We start from the raw sequence: 18,199 nt of genomic DNA, 5'->3' as shown, positions 1-18,199 counted from the left end.
ATGGCTGCCCCAACTCCTGGCATCACACCCACCTTCAAGGTAGGAAGAAGAGAAATGGAGAGAAAACTGGAAGCACCAACCGCATGTGGCTCTTTTATCAAGAAAATGAGTCTTCCCAGAATCCCCCCGCTGGCTGCCGATTATGTCTCGTTTACCAGAACTGTCTCATTTGATCACACTCGGTTCAAGACAGCCTGGGAATGTAGTTAGCCTTTCAGCCTCAGTAGTGCAGATCACAGGGGAGAGGAGGTCAGGAATGACCTCCACAGAGCCTGCCACTGTTTCTTTTTCCTATTAAGGAAACATCCATGTGACCATGATTTAGTGAATCAGGAGCAGGTGGCAGCATTCAGCATTTCCTCGGCGGTGAGACCTTCGTGGTGTCTCTGTCCCTCTCCTGTCTTGGGATCCACCTAAAGAGAAGCTCACCTATTGTGAAACAGAAGGGAAGTGTCTAGCTCTCCAGGCCAGCTGGGAGCTCCCTTCTCTCCGGAACTCAGCAAAGCTGAGCCTCATGCAGACCAGGTTCCAGGACATCCAAAGTCCCCAGATCCAACTTCTCAACTTGGCCAACCCTCTTCCAGAAACTGCCATTGCTGCCAGCTCCAGGCCAGCGAGGGGGACCAGAAGCAGCGAGGCAGCTGGCCCCAGCCCTTGGCAGCAAAGGCGCCTCTGCTCCTTTCCTCCTGGACCGTAACCTGTTTTCCACCTTCCGGGCTCCCGGGAGCTCGGGGCAGGCGGGCCTGGAATTAGGCAGCTCCCATGTGTGACAGCCACAACCTCCCTTCATATCCGCTGGCCAGGCCAGGCTGATGGTATCTAGTTCCTGAGACCCCCACGGTGAACTCAGACCCCAGATACTCTCTCCTGATAACAGCTTCACCTTCTTCATCTCTTTGAACAAATACCAATCACTGGCTGAAACCCAAACTTCTGGCTGAATACCAACTCCTGGCTGAAAATGCCTCTCCCTGCTTCCCAGAAACAAGCCTGGTCTGAGGCAGATGGTGGAGGAGGGGCCGCAGGCTGGATGCCCAGGACTTCCTGCATGCCCTGGCCAACTGAATGTCTTCTCTGGGGCCCTGTTCCACAGCAGGAAAGTGAAGGAAGCGGACCAGAAGCTTCCTGGGGTTGCTCTCCTCCGTGCACCCCAGCGGTTCCCCTGGCTCCCCCTTGATGGCCCCCGGGCTCCACCAGTGCTGGGCCTCAGCTCTGTGGCCAGCCACCAGCCACCTTTGGCAGGAGAGCCACAGCCATGGGCCCAGGCCTTGGGGAAAGGCAGTTTGTTATTTCTGAGTTTGTGGAAAGTGCACTTTGAACACATTTGCACCAATGGAGGAAATAATATCTCTCCCAAGAGACCAGAAAAAAAGGGAAATTCAATTTGCCCTGACATCCAGCCCTCTTTCTTCTCTTACTACCTGCGTTCTTGGCCACTGAAAGGCAGCAAATCCTCTGGGGCCTGGATGAAGAGGAAGGGAACCAGATGCTGTTTCAAACAGGGATTTTTTTTCCCTCAATTCAGTAGCAAGTTAATATTTTCTTTCAGAATGATTTTAACCGCTGCTCCCTCCCCCTACAGAACAGTATGTTGTCTGTTCAGGGTACCTCGTGTCCTGTTGGCACCATCTTGATTCCTCTCCTAATGGAAGACTCATCCCTCTTCTGCACAAAGTCACTGCTCCACACAGGTCTCCCTCTCACACCCCTCACCCAGCCTGTGAGATTGTGCTCTCACTCACTCCATTTTTCCAGATGAAGAAACTGAGGCTTGGAAAGGCAGTTCCTTGCCTGAAAAACCGTAGCCAGAGCCTGGTCCTGAGCCTGATCTCACAGGACATCCCCTCACAGGGATGCCTGGCTGCCCACTGTTCCCTCAGCAGTGACCAGCCGCTGTGCCCCCCAGAGCCGTGTGTTCTGCCCCCCGTTCCTCCGAGGGCAGTCAAGCATGTCTAGGGTTGGCCTCTACTCTCCCTCTGCAAAGTTTATCAGCCTTTATTTCTTTCAGCTTCTCGAAAACCACATGAAACAAGGCCGTAGATGCAACATGAGATTAAAGGCTGAACCTCGTCCAGGTCAGGAAATTCCAAGGGCAGTCTCCCAGCTCGGCCCCAGCTCTCTCGGTCACCCCCAGGGCGACTTGTCCGCCAGCCAAGATGGTGGGATGTCTGGGGACCTGTGCGTGCCACAGGGGCACCTGCATCCTCCGGAACTTCCTGAGGCGGACACTCTGATTTCCCAACCAGTTCCTAGGGACATTTCCAGCTCCTTCTCTGGGGACAACTTGCAGCCAGTCTCCCTCCCTCCTGTGTCCTGGTGTTTCCCTCTCTAGCCAAACCTTCCCTGTTGGGTTTATATACTGTTCTTTCCCCATCTTTAAGACACTCCTCTGCTGAAATCACTTTGTCCTTCAGCTGCTGCCCTATTCTTTGTTCCTCTTGGCAGAAAAACTGGTTCAGATTGTGTTCCTCTACCTGGTTTACCCCTTGAATGCTCTCTCAAGCCCTCTGCAAAGACTTCAGGAGACCCCTGCTACCAGTGACCCATGAGTTGCTAAACCCAAGTCAGTGCTTGCCTGCCCTTACAGATGTCAGGGAGGTTGACCGCCTCAGCCCCTGTTCCTCCACGCTGTCCTCACTGGCATCCCAACCTCCCTCCCCAGCCCTGCCATGCCTGGCCCTCTCCTCCACTCCCTCCTGTCTCCTATCTCAAGGCCTGAAAAGTCTCTCCATGCTGCCTTGTCCAACCACTTCCTCAACCCTCCACCTCAAGCTTGGACCGGTGTTTAGGGCTCAAACCCCAACCTGCAGGCCTCCCCAGACCTGCCTGCCTCCACCTTCCTTCTGATGCAAAACAGCTCTCTTTCCTTATATCTACCCACCATCCGGTTGCCTATAAGGGATACCTGGGACCCAACAGTTCTGATCATCTTCCTGCTACCACCTGCCTCCCCAAACACTCTTATCACCCAGCTGGATCCTGCTACAATGTGCAGCTTTTCAGTCTGAAAGCCTCCCTTTTCCAGAGCTCAGAGCAGAAAGCCAAATGCTGGGATGACACCCCCACTTCCTCTCTGCTCTCCCCTGCCTCTTGCCCCTCTCGCTCTATTCCTACAAGCCCTGTCTCCTGAGCTCCCACAAACACATGTCCCCAAATCTAGCTCTGCTCCTGGGGCACCATGGCCCTCTCTTCCTCAAGTATTATCTCAAATAAGTCCTTCCCTGCACCCCCTACCCTGACACTCTCCATTCCTCTCTGTGTTAGTTAGCTATTGCTGAGTAACAAGCAAGCCCAAAGTCTTAATGGTTTGAGAAAACATTGGTACACTTGTTACCTCACTGTTTCTATCGTTCAGGAATCTGGGTGTGGCTTAGCTGTCCATCTGGTTCAGGGTCCCTTATAGGCTTCAGTCAAGGTGTTGGCTGGGCTGTGGTTGTCTCAAGGTTGGATCTTCAGGCTCCCTCCTGAGGCCGTGAGCAGGAGTTACCTTCTTGTGGGCCAGCCTCCATCCCTTACCCAGGGGCCCACCACAGCACTGCTCAAACATCAAAGTGAGCGAGGGAGAGAGAGGGAGGGCCAGTAAGACAGACTCCCCATCATTTGCAACCTCATCTTGGAAGTGACTTCCATCATTCTCCCTTTTCATTCAGAGCAGGTCCTAGGTCCAGCCCACCCTCAAAGGGAGGGGATGGCACAAGTATGTGACCCCTGGGTGTGTGAATACCTGAAGCCACTTCTGAAACTGGCTACCGTGCCATTCCTGCTGTTTTTCTCATATAGCATTGGTTCTCATATAACACACTATGCAGTTGGCGTGTGTTCTGTTCACGGTCTGTCTCCCCAGGTGGAAAGCAAGCTCTCTGCGGGCAGGGATTTTTTTGTGTTGTTACGGGCTGTATCCCTATCACCTGCAACAGCATCATCACAGAACAGAGCAAGTACTTGTTGGGTGGGTGCCAGTGAACTTCGGGAAGCTCTGTGCAATGCAGCACGAGGAAAAGACATCCACCCCCATCCCCCCCCCACCCCGTGCCTGTACTTCCCTGGGCTTACAGAGAGATCTGGGGACGGGCACTGAAGACTAATTCTGTGCAAGTAGGACAGGCTGGGACCATCCTGATTACCACAGCCTCAATGGCCAGGAGATCACAATCCCACACCCTCCCTGAGCCTGGGCTGTGCCCCAGTGAAATGAGACTCAGGCCCAGAGCTTGATCTCATCATTTCAAGGGCTCTGTAATGGAGGGGTGCCAGTTTCATTCTTTTAAAATAGCCATTTTCCAAATATTTTTTTTTAATCATAGTTTGTTATAAAACAGGCCTAGGGGACAGTTTGGCACTATCTACCAAAGCTTTAAGGGCACACAGTCATTGACCCAGCAAGTTCAGAGCCGGGAATATTGATTTTTCACTACAGCTACACATGAATGCAAAGACAGGTGTACAAAGATGTGCAATGAAACTCTGTAATGACAAAAGAATAAAAACACTATGTGTCCTCCAGGAGGGGGTCCGTTCAGTAAACTGTGGCACACCCACACCACGGACCAGCACATGGCTGTCAGGAAAACCATGGTGAGCCAGATGTCCCGATGGGGGCGCCTCACCATCGCATTCATTCCCTTAACCAACCAGTATTCGTTGAGCACCTGTTATGTCCAAGCATTGTTCTAGGCACTAAGGACACAGAAGAGTAAACTCCCTGCCCTCAGAAGCTTATTTTATAGCGTAAAACTGGACCACGTGCAAATAAGCATGCCTGCAAATACACTAATGAAATATAATAGGGTTCTAAGGAAGGCACAGCAGGCCAGGGACAGTGTGGGAGCACTGCCTTATATAGCATGGCCAGGGGAGGCCTGCTGAGGAGCAATGTCTGAGCAGACACCTGGGCAAGCAAGGGAAGGGCAAGGCATGTGGGACCAGTGCCTCCCAGATAGAGCCAACAGCCAGTGCAAAGGCCCTGCACATGAAGAGCCTTGCTCTGTTCAGGGAAGACAGAGCAGACCAGAGGGGGCCCAACTGGAGTGAGGAGAAGGAGGAGGGTGAGGCCAGGGAAGTAGGGTGAGCTGGGGTGAAGGGGCAACCATCCATCAGAGTGGGCTTCTGACCACGCACCCCTCAGGCTGCAGCCTTGGGTCAGGCAAACCAGTGCATGTTGTTGGAATTTCAGCCCCTGCCCCATGGGCCATCTCCCTGTGATGGGGCCCTGCTATTTTCCAACATCACTCTGGGGTCAGGGGGAGGACAGATTAGGAGTGGGTGAGGACAAGGGCAGGAGCCCCGGGGGAGCCAACATGATGGCCTAGAGAAGACAGCAGCTTGGATCAAGGTGACTATGACCAAGGTGAGTGGGTAGGACTCTGAATATGTTGAAGAGAGAACCAGCAGAATATGGCCTTGGATCAGATTTGGGGAATGAAAGGAAGAAAGGGATCGTGGGTGACTCTGGCTTTTGTCCCGAGAAACCGGGTGAATATGGGAAAGCTGAGGGAGAAGTAAGATTTGGGGAGTGGGAAGGGTGGAGTGTCCATGTCATGCCCACTCCCCAGGGCCCTCGCCGGGGCCCTGCTCTGTAGGTCTGCCACACCACCACCCTGGGAGGGGTATCACTTCGAACCGGTTTTGCAGCCACGGACCTGAGGTGTGCATCTAAGTTGTAGAAGCTGGGCTCTCCTGAGCAGCAGCCAGGGAAAGCTTCCATAAATGGGCAGGTCCTCCATGAGGGGACACAGGGATTGCGATGGGGCTGACCTGGAGGAGAACATGGGGCTAGTCAGGGGTGAGAGAGGCCCCAAGCGATCCAGGGCTCCCCCTTTGTGAAAAGTTCCACATGTGGCAGGGTTCAGATAACATTTACTGGCTCCTTCTTGTTTTCTAGACCTGGAAATTGCTGACAACCCTTCCAAGTCTTGAACCCAATGGCCCCAATCCAGAATACAGACATTCAGAGAGAACTCCAGTCAGCTGCCAGAAAACAGCAGCCCTGCCCACTTTACCCCATCTCCGACACCCCAAGGTACCATGTCCTCCTCCAGTGCTGGCAGCCCTAAGTTGTGGCCACAAGTCAGTTCTTGTTCTGCAAATGACCAGGAGGCCAGAATTTGCTGACTAAGGACCCCATGTGTGCCCAGCACTGTGCAAGGCCTCAGGGGAAGCGTGAGAGAAGAGGAGAGGGTCCCCCTGTTCCCCCGGCACCCAGGACTCCTGGGCCTGAGTCCTTTGGCGCACTTTGCTCCAAGGTGGGTGTTGCCCACGTGACAGGTAAGGAAGGAGGCTTCAAGCGGGCCTGTGAACATTGTCCCCCAGCAGACAGCAGAGGAGCAGGGTGTGGGCCTGGGTCCTTGGGGGCCAGCTGCTGTCCATGTACCTTCATCACTTCTTCCCTCACGGTGGGGCCCAGAGGAGCCCAGCTCAGGATACGAGTCACTTGCATAGTCCCTTGCACCAGTGTCACAGTTGGAGAAGTGCAAGTTTGCTGAGGGGGCAGACCCTAGCAGTCAAATATATTGGCCGGGAGGAGCTGACTCTCCAGGGTCTCCTGCCCCCACCCACCAGGGCAGGGGGGCTCTGGTGTCCCCAGCTAGAGAGAAGACAGTCAGAACAGAGGGCCCATGTCCCTGTCCGCCTCCCCTTGATCGGAGTGTCTGCCCTGGGAACGTCACCTCATACTGGCTGGGCTGTTACTAATGGAATCCCAGCTTGCTAGGCAGAGCAACAAGATTTATAAAATGCCCCAGGCATGACAAATCCTCCTTTAGACTGGGTCATTTGCTGAAGGAGATTCCACTGATGACTCATTTCAGACTGGAGAGTCCTGGCATCACAGACGGTCGGAGCCGAGGGAGCCGAGGAGCCTTGAGGGAGGCACCGGGCTGGCCTCTGTGTGCTGATGGCCCAACAGGGCCAGAGGGGAGCGCAGGCACGCCCCAAGAAGTATTGGCTCAGCCTCACTTTGGTGGCAGTGGGGAGGTATTTTTGGACTGTGTCTGCAACGCCTGGTGGCGAGTCGTATTTGGGACCCTGCCCCCCTTGATCCAGAGTCCCTGGTGTGACCTGTGGCCCATGGTGTGGCAAGGCCGCATTTTCCAAAAATAATCAAAGCAATATTTCTGCCCTCCATGCTCTTCCAGAACCTTGCTTCCCCCCACTAAGAGGATTCTATTTCCAGTCTTCTTGCAATTGGGCAGGCCGGTGTGACGTTTGTGGTGAAAAGACCATGGCAGAGGGATGCAGGGTGACTTCTGAGGCTAGGTCACCCTATGACTTTGACCACCACATTGTATGGAAGCCCAGACCCTGTGGAGCCAAGCGTCCGTGTCCTGGCCAACAGCTCCTGCAGGTGTTGAAGTTCTGGGCTGACAACCAGCACCAGCTGGAGTCCCATGAGGGAGCTCTCAGCTGCTTCCAGCCCTGCCTGCAAGCTACCCCAGGGTCCACGAGTGGAGCAGAGACAAGGTACCCTGGCTGAGGGTGCCCCAAATGGCAGACTCATGAGCAAAAGGAAGGATGAGGTTGTATGAAAACACAGTTTGGGAATGGTTTGTGGTTCGGCAATGGATCTGAATACAGTGGCCTCGGTGATCCCGCAGACTTCCAGAGATTTCTGTCCTGGGGATGTGGCAGTGACTCTGGAGATGGCTCATGGAAGACTCCAGGAGAGTGGAGGCATCCTCGTCCTGGAGGGACTCCAGCCAGTCTGGGTCTGTGGGAAGGGTAGAGGGCCACGTTCAACCTGATCCCATCCGCCATGCCTGGGATGCTGGGGAGGGTCTCATGCCTGGGAGCTCTGACCAGGATTTTCTATTCAATGGGAACATGTTTTCATGATAGTAAAATGCTAGGCATTACCCTTCTGAATTCGATGTTTGGTCATTTTCCCCAAGGTTGTGAGGTTACCACGTCCCTTCTGTGAACCTGCAGCGAGCTGAGTTCCAGCCTGAAGAGAAATGGCTTATTTTAAGCCTCCACTGAAAGCAGCAGTAATGCGACTGCTGTAGGAACGAAAACTATCACTAAGCTGAGTGGGTCAGGGGGGCTTTAAACAGCACTCTGGCATTCTCTGGAACAAGCTTCACCAAGCAAAGGTCTGTGATTTTATTTAAAATACATGTTGTATGAGGACGCCTACACCTGTAATGCCTGGGAAGTTCTTTTTGTTAAAACAACACTGACCTGCTATTATGTGAAAGGACAAGCAGGCCCTCAGTAGCCCATTCCCTCCACCTCTTTGGCTGCATGGCAGTGCCCTATTTGGGTCGCCACAGGGCTCCTGATCAATGTCACTGCCATTGGGGACATTGAGGGTGGAGGCAGAAAATGAAAAATGTCACCAACACGGCAGGAGAGGTGGGCTGTGGGCTCTGGCTCCTTCATCTGCTCCGTGCCTCAGCAGCCAGCACATCTGGCACCTCTCTGACACCCATTCTCCAGCAGATCCCCCAAAACCCCCCACCTCCTGTAGGGGCCACTGCCCCTAGAAAGCACCAGGCTGTCTTCCCTGTCAGCATCTCCTTCTAAACCACGGAGTGTCACTAAATGCACTCTGATTTGTGAATCCATCAAAACAAAACAGACTAAAGAAATTAGAAGCACAAAATATATCTGAACCACCAATCTCCCTGCCAAGATATAAAACAAATAAAATAGTGCTCTAAGTCCATGATCATGAACTTCCTTATCATCGGTAGCAGTTTCCAGGGATTGCCACAGAGCAGGACCCCAGATTGGGTGGCTGGGACACCATGAACATGTTCTCTCACGGTTCTGGATACTGGGAGTCTGAAATCAGGGCTGACTTCTTCTGAGGGCCCAGAGGGAAGAATCTATTCGAGGCCTCTCTCCGCAGCTGTGTCTCCCCTCATCCCTCTGGCAGTGTCTTCATGTCTCAATTTCCCAGTTGTTGTTGTTTTTTTAAGATTTTATTTATTTATTTGAGAGAGAGTGAGAAAGAGAGAGCATGAGAAGTGGAGGGTCAGAGGGAGAAGCAGACTCCCTGCTGAGCAGGGAGCCTGACAAGGGCCTCCATCCCGGGACTCCAGGATCATGACTTGAGCTAAAGGCAGCCACTTAACCAACTGAGCCACTCAGGTGCCCGTAAATTTCCCTGTTTTTAGGATGGCTTTAGGTTTACCTCCTTAGTATGACTCTGTATGACACTGTGGTCAGCCCAGACCAGCCTCATGGGCAACCCTGCAGCCATGTCCAGCAGGCAGAGGGCAGAGGGCACTCCCCTGGAGGCTGGGAGGCCTGCTTTGTTCTGCGGACTGGGCCAGTCCCTCCAAGGCCTCAGTTTCTCCATCTGTCCCATGAGGCTTAGATTGGGTGTCCCCTTAGGGCCTTTCTCTCCCTGAGGTTGTTCAAGGTCACCTGTACATAGCTTCAGGTGACAGCCTGCCCTGGGTCAGCCCAGTGTGATCATGTGTGGGGGACACACAGGCTCTCTCCTGGGCTGCTCAGTGTGGTGCACACCAAGGAGGCATTGATAGGCCTCCCTGGGAAAGACCAGGTTCTCATGTCATAAAGAACAGGAAACCTGTTCCTGGTTGGCTTAGTCGGTTCAACGTCTGACTCTTGCTTTCAGCTCAGGTCATGATCTCATGGGTGGTGAGATCAAAACTCAAGTCAGGTTCTGCACTCAGTAGGGAGTCTGCAGGAAGATTCTCTCCCTCTACCCCTCTCCCCACTTGCTCGCTAGCTCTCTCTTCCTCAAATAAATAAATAAATCTTAAAAAACCAAAAACAGGAAACCAGGCCTTCCTCCATGAGATTCCTTACTACTTGCCCTGCAGGAATTTTCCCCAGGGAATGCATGGTCAGAGCTGGGCAGATACAGAGGGCCCACCTGAAGGGCCCTGACTATGGTTCAGGTTAAGAGCAGAGCAGGGGGCAGGACATGGGGAGAGGCCAGCACAGTGGGGAGGTGGTATCCCCGACCCCTGGCACCTGCTGCAGGTCCAGATCTGACAGAGTAGAGCGGGGAGGTGGGGGCTTGGCAGGGAGGGGCTGGTGGATAAACCCTCTGTCCTCCTTGCATCACTCTCCTCCAGGGCCTTGGTATCAAGAGACACATGACAATGCTTTCCTCTACCCCTCAGGAGCAGGTCTGAGAAGGTTGGAGAACAGGGAGCCAACCAGAGGGCAGACAGCTTCACGGGAGGCTGGAACCCAGCTGGCCCTGACTCGACTTGTCCACCCAGCCGCCCAGGTACTACATGCACACAGAGGGGGGCAGACGTGAGCAGTATGGCCCTTGCCATGAAGTAGCGAGGGTACCTCAGCGCCCACCTGGCACGGAAGGCAGCCAGCCAGGCAGGCAGCTGCAGTGAGCCCCAATTAGAAGCTTCCCTGCAGAGAAGTACCCCAAGGACTGGCTGAAGGGCATCTCCTGGAAGGAAAGAGCAGACTCCAGGTCAGGGGTCTGGTTGGTTTCTAAGTCTCTGTCACCTAACCCAAGAGTCTGGAGCAATAATTCTCACACAGCAAAAGGTGGGTATATGATTGGTTACCAGGTAGGGGTATGGGCCCCACTGCTCTGCTCTCAGCCAGTGCCCGGCCCAGCCTCCCCTGCCCTCTCCTCCCCTAGGCTCCTCCTGCAGCTGGGGGGAGTAGGGGTGAGGTGAGGCCTAGTGAGAGGGTGTCATAACCCAGACCTTCTGAAGCCTGTCAGCCACTGGCCTAGAGCTCTGCAGAAAGATGGAAAAAGGGGAAGGTGGGAGGGTGAGTGGGCTTAGATGGGCCCCCTGCTCCCAGCAGCCTCTGAGGCAGCCATGTGCTCCCCTGGGCTCCCTTCCCGAGCCCTGAGACAGGCACCGCTGAGTGGCCCCATTTCTCATCCCTATTGATTATGCCACAGAGCCCTACAGCACGGAACGTAAATCACCGTCCCCGGGGTATTTAACCCGAGGAGGGTTAGTTAGAGGTGGCCTCCCTTCTAAGTCCAGCATCTGATGTTTTTATATTAATTCCTATAGTGGCCAGATTAATTTTTATTCCACTGACTGTTATCTCTTCTTCATTGACTAGGAGACATTTCGGAGCAGTGCATATCTTGTTGGGTATCAGTCATTCCGTGGGGTGCTTCCCCTTGCTGCAAGGTTTTCATTAAAGAATGAAAATTCCTTTGCTCCAAAGCCTTAGTCTTTGGAAATAACATTGCACAGACTGGATGGAGTCATTGCCGCTGCCACCCCTGCGTATGCTGTCCTGGAGGGGCCTAGTGTCCCCAACGGAGAGCACGGCCTCCCTTGTCCTCCTCTCAGCCCTCGGCTTCCCCAGGCCCCAGGGGCCATACAATGCCCCGAATCAGCCCTTACCAAGTGATCACAGCTCGTCCAAGGCCAGCTCTTGTCGAGCTGAGCACAAAGTCATTGGGATGATGACAACAGCTGTCTTGCTCTACAGAAGAGAAAAGCGAATCAGCTGCAGATTCCCTGAAGCCTGATACCATACAAGTGTTGGTGCTCAGATCACACGTTGAATCCTGTCCAATCATGGAAATGACCACCCTGTTTGCCTGCGCAGTGAAGGTACTAGATGCTGCCCCCACCACATGGACTCCAGGGGGTCTGAACGTGACATAAGGGGCCTCGCTGGAGAGGTGGGTGTTAGGAAGAGACAGAGCTGTCTGCAAATGTGGGAGCACCTCAGGCGCGTTCGGGTTGGGTCCCCAGCAAAGCCAAGACCATGGGCATAAGTCAGGGGTAAGTAGAGGCTGGAAACAAAGAGGTGATGTCGGGGAGGGGGAGAAGCCCGCTGCGGAGGGACTGCACTGGCCACGGGGAGAGGAGGGTGGGTGCCTTCTACTCTAGACTTTCATCCTCCTCTCTGCCATCCCACTTGCTCGGCAGCAACAGATCCCACATTGTGGGCCTGGAACCAGCAGCACTGGCCGCCCCAGCGAGCTGGTGCTGAGCAGTCTCTCACCTGAGTCTATATCCAGACTCCGAGCCTAGGGGGCAGGCCGCGTTGTGTTTGACCAGACCTCCACTAGAGTTCAGGAACCAGGAGCCATGGGGGGGAGGGCTCCAGAGGAAGAAACCCTGGGCTTGTGCCTCAGTCATCTCACCTGTAACATGGTTACCGCAGGTACCATGACCTTGAGAGAGGTAGAGGTTCCCTGCCGGACTACCTACAGGTAGGTTCCCAGTGGCTGTGAGCCATTTTTACTCAGAACCCTCAGGGCTTGCTTCTTGCTCTGGGAGAAATGATTCAGGCCCCCGAGATCTGCCTCCCAGAGAATCTCCCTCGACCCTTCCTTCAGAGGTCAGGCAGGCGTAATCAGACCCTCCACCTTTAGGATTCGGAGAATGCTGATAAGTTACAGATGTAACTAGGAAACGAGTCAACATCCATGATCCCATTCTGGGTGTCAGCCCGGAAATAAAACAGAGGTCATTGCCTTCTGCCCTGCACAGGCAAGGTCGCAAGAGCCCTCAGAGATTACATGTAGTTTATGGGCTGCTTTCAGTCCGTGAGCAGCTGCTGTTCTGAGACATAACTGTGGAAAAACAAAAAAGGTTGTAAATGGTGCTAACACATCAGCTACATCCAAGTGCCTGGATCCTGCAAGGAAATAAATTATGAGACGGGAGTGAAGCTATAGAAGATTGTGGGTACTTTGTCTGAACTGTTCTCATCTACCTATGAGATGGACTTGGCAAGGCCCAGGGGCTGGGGAGGTGAGTTCAGGGCCCTCGTGGGGGAAGGTGACTTTGGGGATGGGGGAGCCACACAGGTCCCAGCCTCTCAACACCCACCTCCCTGTCCATTCACTGCCCAAGACAACCAGGATAAAGCAACAGGGACTCTGCCGGCCACACGTGATCACATTCACACAAAAACTCTCCTCCAGGAAGACGGTGACATTCTCACAAGCGGGGTCCAAAGTGGGGTGAGGGTCTGAGACAGGCTCCTGAGGGCCAGGTCTGGGAGGAGGGAGATGGAGGGGCAGGGTGGGAGGGCAAAATATCTGCAGAAACGGAAAAATCGAGGCCAGGTTTCTCCATTACGGCAGCTGGAACTATTGGAAACGTGATTCCATGTGTCCATGAAAGTCACCTGAGCAATCAATGTGGAGTCTTGGTGTATTGATTGATGAGAACATTTCTGCTGCCCCCAGGAGGACTGCACAGACCCAACTGTCCCTTCTCCCTCGTTCCTCACCACACCCAGTGCTCATCACACAGCTATGCTAGGACATGGCCTGCCCGTGCCCTCAGACCCTGCACTGCCCATGAGCCCAGTGGGACCCTCCTGCTCCTGTCTAGGCTCTGTGTGCCCCCAGCACACCCACTCTGACGAGAAGACAAGCCTGAGGTCAGTCCAGCTTGGGCAGGAACCACCACCCCCCACCACAATCCACCATAGCCTAAAACCACATTACAGGTGATCAGGGTTAAAGTTCTTTGGTGCTGGCCTCATTCAAGGATGGGTTGCAACTCCAAGAGGGGATCCACCCCTCACAATGCAGCCCCTGTCCTGGAGGGCAGGGCTGGGACTGAGAGGGGGGCAGCACAGACAGGGGTAGTGGAAACAGCCGCACTGTGGCCACTTGGTGTCCAGGCCAGAGCTGGGCAAAGGTTGGCTGCAGGACCCAGGGGTCCTGGAGGTGCTGGGGCAGAGCCTGGGATGGGCAGGTGGGGGCCTGTCTCTGAGCCGGAAGGAGAAGCTTCCAGACATGACTGCATCTAACCTTCTTCTCCTGTCTCCTCTCTGGCGTAGGGCCCAAGGTGAGCTCAGCTCCTTCATACTCCCAGATGTCAGCGTGGGGAACTTCATATGGTTTCCAATCCACTGAAAATTGCCAACTTCTGGAGGCCTCAGGAAGACCCACATCCTCCACACAGAGCCCTTCTCCTTCCTGAGGATCAACCATCCAGGCTCCTCCAGGGTGAGGTGGGGAGACTGGGGAGGGGAAGTGGAGCTGCTCTGAATGCTCCTAAGCTTCTCAATCAGTTTCCCTAGAGACCCCTTCCCATCCCCCATGCCCACTGGCCTGGAGTACTGAGGTCTTCAGAACCTTCCTGAACATTCCTCAGTTGAGCAATCCCAGCCCAGGGCAAATCCCCAGGGAACCTGGAAAAGGAGAATGAGCCCCTGGCTGAGGATCCTTGCATCCTTAAGTTTAAACGGCCAGAGGGAAAAGAAGGTTTCTGAGCTTTTTAAGAGGAAGTCTCTCAACAAAACTCTTCCTGATGCTTGTCTGACACTAAAAACCTATTAAAGTCATAAACTTCTCCTACGGAACACTTCTCAAAAATGTATTTATCTAAAGGGCATCTGTGTTTGGTCTCAAACTCAAACGCTCCAAATGTCAGGCCCCAAATGATTTCTTTGGGGCGCCTTGTTCTCTCCCTGCAAGTTGTTTTGCAGCTCAAGTCTATGGTCATGTAGCTCCTACAGCCCGATTTTTACAGATCGGCTTCTATTCACACCAAGGAAGGCAACCCAGAAGAAGGGGCACAAGGGGCATGGGGGTACACACCAGGAATGATGCGGTCTCAGCCCACGGCCTCAGCTCCCCCACCTACCTGCCTAAGCACACCTCCTTGCCTTTGCCCAGGCTGTCCCTGCCACCTGGAGGATTGTTTCTCACAGCAGGACCTTTAACCAGCACTTCAAATCCTCACTGGGTCCCGAGCCAAGGGTCCAGAGATAAACCCAGCAAAGTTAGACCAGGAGGCACACTGGGTCTCCTTCAGAGTATCTCTGTGGCTTGGGAAGAAGGATGCCTTGGAGCTAAGACTTCTGAGTGACAAATAAGAGTTGAAGAACAGAAGGGGCCAGGAGGAGGCGGGAAGAGTGTTCCAGGCAGAAGGAACAGCCAGTGGAGGCCGGTGACCAGGGAACATGCAGGGAATCTGAGACTGTGGTAGGGCTGGGGGGCGCTCACCAGCAGAGGGATGAGGGCCAGGGAGAGGGGCCAGGTGCTGAGCTCCCAGCGGCAGCGAGCAGGCCCTCAGGTCTCGGGCTGCCACACAGAGTCCCATGACAGCCCTTCATCACTGCATCTTAATATGCACGAGCTCATCAGCCCCTCTCGGAAGAGGCCCCTGAGAGCTGGGCATTGCTGCAGTGGGGCTGTGCTCACTCTGGGCTTCACAAGGCAAGGTCAGGCCTGGGGCTAGGCCTGATGGGGAACAGAAGTTCCCCAAGGCAGGAGGTGCCCAGGGTGTGCCCCAACAATGCTGCCCCTCTCCTTGGGGCTGTGGCCTCTTCAAACCACTGGGAAGTCAGAAAACAGAAAGCTGCTGGCTCAAAGAGCCCACTGGGACCACACTGGGCACCCACATGGCCTCAGGCTGAGCGGCTCAGCCAGCTCTGGTTTCTCTGCCCTCACTTCTGTAGAAGTGGTTAGTGCCAGGAGGTCTAGGGAGGGGCTGGGGAGCTGTTTCTTAAAGCTTCACTGCCCAGTAAGTATACCAATCTCATGTGCCTATTTCATTTCTCAGTATTATGAATTCAATAAAATTAAAAATTCAGTCCCTCAGTCCCACTAGCCAAGTTTCAAGTGCCCAATAGCCTTACCAGGACAGCAGAGAGGAGAATGTTTCTACCATCACAGAATGTTCCATCGGACAGCACTGTTCTAGGGGAAGAAGGCCAGACTGGCCAACTTCTCAGCAAGCAGAGAGGGGACCCCATCTGGTCTGTGTGAGGGGTCTGCAGCAAGGGTGGGAACTCTGGGCAGGCCTAGGCTCAGGAAGCAACCTCAGGAGGTGTTGGAATGACAAGCCTGGGGCTTCCGAAATAGCCTGGTGAGTTCTTGTGGCTTCGAGCTGGGGGCTAGTTGGTGCCATGCTCCTGGGCCCACCTGCTACACTCCCCAAGCTCTGCACACACCACAGGTAGGTTGCCAACCTCCCCCTCCAGCCCTTCCAGCTCACAGCATAAGGCCTCAGCACCCACACCCAGGCCTGAGATGGCCCTAGAAGCTGCACACCATCCCTGGAATGGAAACCCACGCCATCCTGGGCACGGATGCCTGTAATGCCCCGAATGGTGGAGGCCATTACAGCGCATTAAGCCAATGGACTTCCTGTTTGTCAGCATTCCAACTGCACGGGAGGGTTTTCTCGGCTCCAAGAGACTGCCCGGGCCAGAGTATGTGCTCTGCAAATTCTGCACGCTGTAACCGTCTCAGAGACGAGAGCTGCAGCTTCCAGAAGGCAAGGGTGAGGCAGCTGAGGAGGCGCTCTTCTAAGAAGACCCAACGAAGGCATCTCATTTCTGCGGGGACAGTGTGGGCTCCCTCTAAGGCCCCTTCCCACCTCCAGCACCATTTCCAGGAAGAGCAGTGCTGTCCCCGACAGCTTGCCCCACATGGGCTCCCTGAAGCAGCCAGCCCTGACAGATGTCCTGCCCCACGTCTTTCCCCGTCCGGGGTCACTTTGAGACGTCCTGCCCGTGTGCCCGCTGTGTTGGTCATTGTCTGCAAGAAGCACCAGGAAGGGAGGAGTCTTTGTTTCATTCACTGTAGGGTCTCCAGGGCTGAAAATAGCACCTAGAATAGAGTACGTGCCCAGGAAATATTGGTTAAATAAACGAACTCTTCGAGAAGGAGAGTAAAGGGGAAATGTGCAGAACTGGGTCTAGAGTCACATAGGAGTTTTTAAGCAAGAACACATCTCAGTGTTACACTCAGTTGATCATTTTAGGTTCTGTGTCTGGGGAGGGAAAACAATAACCCTGGGGACGTGAGGGGCTCAAGCAGCACCTCTCCCTGCAGACCCTGGGACCGTTGGCCCCTTGAAGGCTCCCTGGTTTGCTTCTTCCCTCTGCCTCAACATCCTTCCCATGGAGCAGGCTTCCCTGCTGGGCCATGGGGCTCCAACGACCTCCTCCTCCTCCTCCTTGGCTTTGTGATTCTGCCCTCCTGCCACCTTGTCACCAGTTCTATTTTGTTTGTTTTCCATTTTTTTTTCATCTGATTCATAGAGGCATCACCCATCCTACCTGAAGGTTTTGCTATTTTAGTCTTGAAACCAAAAGGGAAGTCATAAATAAGTTTTGTTATGGTAAAGATAAGCTTAATTTTTCATTCGCCTCCAGCTAATAACTGATGGAGAGTCCTCCCTCGCTTTCAGAAGCAAGAGGGAAAAGAAAAGGCTTCCTAGTGACAGGATAATTTGTCAGAAAGTTATGAGTGAGTACAAGCAGGCCTGTATGGGAAGTGTGTATTGAAGAATATGACACGCTGCCTTCTAATTGCTGCTGCCTTTCTGATCAATAATACATGTTTTCAAAAAGCCTTCTGTTGGCGTTTACACAATGGACTGTAACTACTGCAAAGGATCCATTAAGACCTATTTTAAAAAGTGCATTCGTAAAAACTTGTCTAAATCTGCATTACAAGGCAGATTATGAAACTGCCTTGGGAGATGTTTTCTTCTAAAAAGCATTCAGGCCACATTTGCTGGACTTGCCAATTTGAGCCCCCTCGCATCTCTATGGCTCGCCTGTGAGCCAGGATGGCCCTTCTCCTTGGCGTCCATGTGACACAAGAGGCGGGCACTGCCGAGGTCCCATCAGGCTCTAGCCGCCTGCGGTGCCCTGGAGCTGGGGACTCGGTTAAGGTGGGGCGAAGGCATTAATCAACACAGCACTCCAGAATGTGTAATTACATAGCCAGATAAGTGTGCCTGCAGCAAGAGGGCTCTGGGGTTCTAGGGCTTTCTCTCCCAGCGCTGAGAAGGTGGTGTGTCCTGAGGGTGGGTGAGTGACAGGGCCCAGACTCCTGTTTGACTGCCGTCCCCATGTGGGCATGATCCGTTCCTTACACAAGTGGGGAGTCAGGGCACAGAGAGGCAGTCGGCTCGGGTTTAGGGAGCCCCTGTTTCTGTGCTACCTTCTCCATGTCCACTGACTTCTTTGGCCTCTCAGCCCCAGCTTCTAGAGCAGATTGGAACCCATGGTACAATGCAGCTCATACTGATCATGTGGGGATTCACTTGTCCTCAGACACCTCCTGGAGAAGGAACTCTGCTCTCCCGCTTGGGTCCAGAGATGCTGGCTACATGCTGCTGGGAACATGCCAAGGTCGTACAGACAAGGACACAACTCAGAGCCCACCTGCAACCTTCACATCACGCCAGTGCCCCCGGCCAACCACCGGGATGGCTCCCCGGACTTCGGAGGAGCCCTGGAAGAACAGCGAGAAAAAAATGTCCATTTCCTGCTAAGCCAGGAGCTGTGCTGA

At 54.0% G+C, this 18,199-nt stretch overlaps 1 protein-coding gene across 1 annotated transcript in view; it reads left to right on the top strand.

Annotated features, from left to right (window-relative positions):
• Nucleotides 1–18,199, top strand: part of LOC125084394 (uncharacterized) — a 43,119-nt gene extending 24,920 nt beyond the window's left edge. Inside the window, exons 3-5 of the mRNA XM_047701625.1 lie at nt 5,882–6,019; nt 7,334–7,458; nt 17,962–18,199. Of these exons, the coding sequence (XP_047557581.1) occupies nt 5,882–6,019; nt 7,334–7,458; nt 17,962–18,199 (501 nt within the window). The remainder of the gene's footprint in view (nt 1–5,881; nt 6,020–7,333; nt 7,459–17,961) is intronic.

Source organism: Lutra lutra, chromosome 14, assembly GCF_902655055.1.
Source record: "Lutra lutra chromosome 14, mLutLut1.2, whole genome shotgun sequence".
Lineage (NCBI taxonomy): Eukaryota > Metazoa > Chordata > Mammalia > Carnivora > Mustelidae > Lutra > Lutra lutra.
The sequence above is the reverse complement of the archived record's forward strand: the minus strand, read 5'-3'. Positions and strand labels throughout refer to the sequence as shown.